The sequence below is a fragment of the Brachyhypopomus gauderio genome, chromosome 8, assembly GCF_052324685.1.
Source record: "Brachyhypopomus gauderio isolate BG-103 chromosome 8, BGAUD_0.2, whole genome shotgun sequence".
Taxonomy (NCBI): Eukaryota; Metazoa; Chordata; class Actinopteri; order Gymnotiformes; family Hypopomidae; genus Brachyhypopomus; species Brachyhypopomus gauderio.
Window position 1 is genome coordinate 12,058,358 of NC_135218.1, and position 6,000 is coordinate 12,064,357.

A 6,000-nucleotide genomic window follows, 5' to 3' on the forward strand; every position below is an offset into this window, starting at 1 on the left:
GGGTGGAACTAGGCTGTGGTTTTGGATTATGGCATATAAAAGAAAACTATAACTACACTATACTATATACTATTCACCTTGGAAAGGGGGCAGAGAAACAGTAGCAAGAAGGGGCAATTTGACATAGCAAACTGGGACAAGGCTAGGACAATGAAACTATGGCGTGGAGTGGTGCAGCTATATATATTCACATTCCCTCTAGAAAAAGCAAAAACTTTCCACCAGACCAACCGCTGCAACTTGGGATGCAAAGCCATATAATCACCTCTTTTAAAGAGAATGGAAAGTAAGACACAATGCTAAAATTATCTATACTTTGGGTTGGGGTGGGGTAGGGGGGTTGGGGAGGGGTGATGATGGGAGGGAATTTCAGGTATAAAGGCTCCATACAGCTCATGCACAAACCATTATTGGGAAACAAGGGGGCTGGTTCATTGCATTCAGGTTTCTCACATACCTCTTTTCCCTGCCCAAGCCCATAGGGCGGATTGAGCGGTAAAAAAGACACGGACAAATTGAATAATGTATGCGCAGACTACAACAGAAGATACTGAGATGCCCTTCATGGAGAACCTATTTTCATGCCTTGTTATTCTTCTGCAAAGGTTGTACTGTTTAAAAGATTGAAATTCTAATATAAGGCTTCCATGTCCTGTTCAAGTAAAATTCATAACCTTCATCTACCACATCAAAGTGGGTTTGACGTACAGGCTGGACTTCATTTCACCAGTTCCCTCCCTTCTCTACCTTCTTCATCCAAACTGCCCCATTCGCACACCCCAAAATAACAGTAAAGCCCTAGCGTGGCTTGACATGCTGGAGGGGGGAATAGACTGTGTGATGAGGACTTAAGAAGGAAGGAAACATGGATACTGTACCGACTGCTCTCCTGTACTTGTGACCGCAGCCTGTTAAGCATATTCAAAAAAATAGAGTAAATCTGTAGGGCTCAGGAAGACCACGGGTTATCTAAATATAAATCGCATGTACTGCAGTCATTCCAAACATGGATATTTTTCCGACCTTCTGGTGGATGTAAACAACTAATGATTCATGCAGACTCGTTCATTATTATAAGTGAATTGTTCGTAAAAATTTTGTCTACCCCATTTGCTAATTTGTCATTTGTCATGCTTTATGCTTTTCCAGGGAATATCTTTTTTTATTGTGTGAACATAAACAGTTGCTCTACATTTTGAGGCTGCTTTTAGAGATGAAGCTACAGAAATTCAGGTTGAAAGAAACTGGATCACAAGGAAGTGTCAACTTCATCAAACAGGCATTAACAAACTGTACTGTACAAACTGTATGTGCTAACACACTGTTCATAGCACATGGCCTGCAACACTGGCATGATAGAGAGAAAGAGGGACAATGCAAGAAGGTGATGGAGGCCTTGCTCACCTCAGCGTGATGATCCTGATTCTGTTGAAGAACCTCTATGACTAACTCTGCCAGGCGAATGACATGCTCCAGTTTTTTGGCAGGTGTAGCTAGGTTGGCTACATTCTCTGGATCAGAATAGTGAGGAAGAACAGAGGTCAACAACAGTGCACTTTTCTTTGTGGTAAATAGATCTATGTGACATAATTTACAGTGCAGCCCAAAAGAGTGATCAAACCACCCAATTTTGCATGCAATAACAGTAATATGGTTGATGACATTTATTATAACAACTCAAGTAAAGTCTGAAGTCACTAATGCTTATCTGACAACTTTTGTATATACTTTCAAAATTCAGACCAGCCAAAGAGTGCCTTTCTTATTCAGTGAATTAGCTCACCTGACAGTGCACTTAATTGGCAAAAGCAGGTGTTGTATTGCATGGCTTCAGATGTTCAGATAGGTAAAATGGTATGTTTTAATATAGAAGTATTTAGAGTAGTTTTTGCACTGAGATCCTAATCCTAACTTAGGGGAAAACTTTCCAGAGAGAATATGTACGAAATGTCTAAGGATTCATTAGAATACCATTTACGAAATACATAATTTTTTTTTATTTTGGAGTCCTGTTTTATTCAAATTAATCTAGAGTGACCAGAAACTAATGAACCTTAATATGTTCAGAGTGGAAAACGCCTCTTGTTAATTTGTAGAGTCTAATGCCACACATGGGACAAACAGCGGGTCAGACATTTGATTCAATGAAATGAATGCAGGACAAACAGTGCTTTGGATTTTAACAGAATACAACATTGTCTGAACAAGACAATTTCAATAGGACAGAATAAGAACAATACAGAATAATGATAAGTGACAAAGTTGATGTTTCCATTAAAACATGGGTCTGCGACAATGACGCAACCATTTGACTGTTTTACCATTTGACTGAAATGTTTATACATTTTTCATGGCTGTCACTGCATATTCATTTAGGGTTCTCTTTATTACCTTCACTACCTAGTTTGTTCATTGGCTGAAATATGTTAAGTATGTTAAGTGCTCAGTTGAGCTCTTACAAGGAACTGTACAAGAAACTACCTGTGATGAATCCATGTGCAATACAATACTACTACACTGCTGATCTGTGATCAATATTTTCTAAAAATGAATGCTAATAAAATCAGTTCTTAGAGTCATGATGTCATCAACACCACATAATGAAGTAAAGATACTGGCTGTAATGATAATTATCATTATCACCCAGGTTTCATACTTCATCCATTTTCAGTGTGCTAAGCTGTCATTATTGTTCTTTTTTATTATATGCTTTAATTAAAAAGACTGCTGTGATTACCAGACATCATCATAGGACAAAACTATGAATTCCGCCTTAATCCAATCATTCAACTGCTTTTTAGAATATTTACAAAACATTTATTCTCACAGTTTAACTCACTGAAAATGCAGTCACTGAGATATTTGTGATAGATAGTATTGCATAACGGAGAAATCATAACAAATCTTTTGAACTTTTAACTCATAGCTTAAAGCAATGCATTGCCACTTGGTCATAGAACACAATTGTTATACATCTTTTTGGGCATATACTATCTTCACAAACAATTCAGTACTTACTATGGTGCAAAGAGAGACAGACCATGCCAAATTTGCACAGTGGAAACTCTTGCATCAAGGGAATAAAGGTTTTTATTGTTGTTGTTTAAAAGGCTTATCTTGGTTGTATATGAGTGAAAGTGAGAGTATCTTTGTGTCATATTGTTATATATAATGAGCTGGGTTATATGTTAGAGGGGACAGAGGTTGATGTCAAATATAGCTTCACCTGGATCCCTTTGATCCTTTAGAGATTTCTCAACTTGAGAAAGAGAGAGATAGAGAAAGAGAAAGAAAGAAAGAACAAGTGAAATGAAAGAAGAAAAGATGAGTCATTAAGAATTTTCAGATTTTAAAGTCCCAAAGTTAGTGACAGGAGTCACCCCTTGTAATTTCTTTCTTGACTGCAATCCAAGAGATTTTCAAGTACGTGTAAGTAGATCTCTTAATAAATGTAAACAATAATTAAAACATTCAATGACAAAGACAAAGACAAAAGTATCACAGTGGAGAAGCAATGCGACACACTCGACGAAGAGACCACAGAGTTCTTCTCCCTAACAAAACACTGACAGGAGCTGGCACGGTCAGAGACTGAACAAATTCACCGCTCGGGTTAAACTACACATGACTCATTGTTCCATTGCTCTAGTCGGCTTCCGCTGGTAGCTGAGTCACCTGCTGAAATGCTCTGGAATCCCCAGGGCAACCAGCTAGCACACTACAACAGAGACACACAGGCAGATGACCAGGGCAGGTAACAAGTGAGAAAAGCAAAAATGCATTCAAGTCATGAGCATGAGCTTCAAAACCAAAAGAGGACAAGAAGAAGCTGTACAGACGCTTAACCATGTTATGTCACAAACAGATGTGGCCATAACTGGCACATGTTCCTGTCCACTCCATGGAATTTACAGTTTACAATGGGTATAATGGACAAAATCCACTGGATAGCGTAATATATCACATATGGCATTGATACCTGTTACGTATTATCCATTTATCAGCTCTGCTAGTCAGCTTTATGAAAGTGTTTAGCAATTTACTAGCAATGGTCTTTTAATTGAAGGGTCAAATGAAAGATTTTAAAGTTTTGAATTAGTCCTTGGTTATCTTCTTCACCGCATACTCCATGCTGAAGCATCACGTGTGGCTTTATCTTAAAACTCCTGGCTGTTGGCTAGCTCAAATAGTTCATGTTTTTTGGTTGTAAAATCACAGTTATGAGCCTACATCATACCTCAGTGTGTCACCAGTGCTGACGGTTGCTGTCGACTGTTTGCTACAAAGTGACAGGCAAAATACTCACTCAGTTTTGATGTGTCTATTGTCCAATTTGTGAGTTTTAATTTTATGCAGCTTTCTCATTCTATCTCAAAAAAGGATAGAGTGTCATGATAGATGGTTTGCAGAGGAGTGAAGAAAGAGGGTAAGGGATGAAAATGATGAGGAGAAATTACTCACGGATGGTTAAATCCATCACTTGTGTAGCCAAGGAGTAGACAGGGTGATCATACATTTCCCTCTTTTTTCCTGAAGAAAAAGAGGATTTGGGCATGCAAAAATTTGGGGTCAGAAATCCGGGGGTTAAGGGTTAGAGATGGTGAAGGGCATGTCTGGTCGTCTCTCGTGCATTTTTAATAAGATATCATCAAATAATTTGATGGGGAACAACATGACATTGCCCCTGAAAGAACAACTCAGAAAACAAGCACTTTTTGGTTCACCATGTTTGACCCTTACAAATTATAAGGGACCAAAATGTTATAAGGGACAGAGCCAATGACTTGATGTAGTAGAAGAGGACTAGTTGGGTAGGAGGTGGGAGGTGAGGTGGGGTCAAAAGACAGGGGTATACTCAAATGAACAAGACCCCATGTCTTTTTGAAGAGAAATAAAGCCCAATTCCAAATAAACCATCACGATCTTCCTGTTATATTCCCGCTGCTGATTCACTTAAATGCCATTTATCCCTCTGCCTTTTGTCTCCTTTGTCCTTCCATTGAGGTACTTGCCATTACTTACTACTTTGTTTCACTGGATTTTCCTCTGGTCTTATTCCATAGTTTGTACAGAAATCCTTTCAAGGTGATTCCCATGCAGCACTTTCCTAACTCAAACAGCCCCCTAACACTTAAAAAAATGTCCCCTTAGCATAGGTCTTCTTTTGTAACTTCTTTGCTTACCTTAATTCCCTTCTTCCCAATTCTTCCCAATTCACAAGTCTTTGACATGGCTTGAAGACCTGAATGGAAGGAAGTTCCATGAGACCAAACAGAGGTCTCGGCAGATTTACTTTAATCCATCCATTGAAAGAATGGTCGTAAGGATAGATCTTGGTTTTGGAATTGGGCAGAACTGTATACAGAGAAACAGGAAAGTGCAGGGTAATGGAGGATATTTTACGTCTTTAGGTCAAGTCCTTATGTTCAAGTGAATGGAAGGGATCAGAAGCTCTTCACTCTGTGAATTTGAATGCATTTTCACTCACAAGTCTACAAGAAGAGAATACACAGAAAAAACATCTGAGCCTTGCTTTAAAAATATGTAATTTGACCGTAACTCAATCAAGAAAATCTCTAAAAATACAAAAAACTAAAACAAACAAACAAACAAAAAAAAAAACAGGCACAGTAGAGTTTAAATTAGAACAGATGAAATACTAGTCAAAGTGATTATAAATGAATAGGTATTCAACAGTGTTCCAGGGCAAATAAATCATTTGAATTAAAATTTTCATGTAGAGGAATGATGTTGCCGTGGTTTTCCAGCAGCATAATTCTAATTCCAGCAGCTTAATTCTTAATTTCAGTTCTAACTCACCTCAAGGTAATCATTAATTTAATAATAATAATGACACTTCACTTAATTTATTTGTCCAGTCAGAATAAAATAAATTTGTTATGTGCAATCTTAGGACAATACACTTACAGCTAAGTAGGTGACCTACAGCAAGATACTGTGAGGAATTTACATAAGCATACATTCATAGTTCATTCAATT

General features: G+C 37.9%; 1 protein-coding gene across 11 annotated transcripts in view; it reads right to left on the reverse strand.

Annotated features, from left to right (window-relative positions):
* The window catches only part of cadpsb (Ca2+-dependent activator protein for secretion b), a 66,135-nt gene that overhangs the window by 13,124 nt on the left and 47,011 nt on the right, over positions 1-6,000 (reverse strand). For 3 of the 11 annotated variants that reach the window (XM_077014432.1, XM_077014429.1, XM_077014423.1), the window contains 3 exons: positions 4,462-4,530; positions 1,405-1,511; positions 879-908 (listed from right to left, as the gene is read on the reverse strand). In XM_077014432.1, the coding sequence (XP_076870547.1) occupies positions 879-908; positions 1,405-1,511; positions 4,462-4,530 (206 nt within the window). Of the gene's footprint in view, positions 1-457; positions 467-878; positions 909-1,404; positions 1,512-3,226; positions 3,260-4,461; positions 4,531-6,000 lie in introns of all 11 variants that reach the window. The other 8 variants (XM_077014430.1, XM_077014424.1, XM_077014431.1 and 5 more) reach the window with 6 other exon arrangements.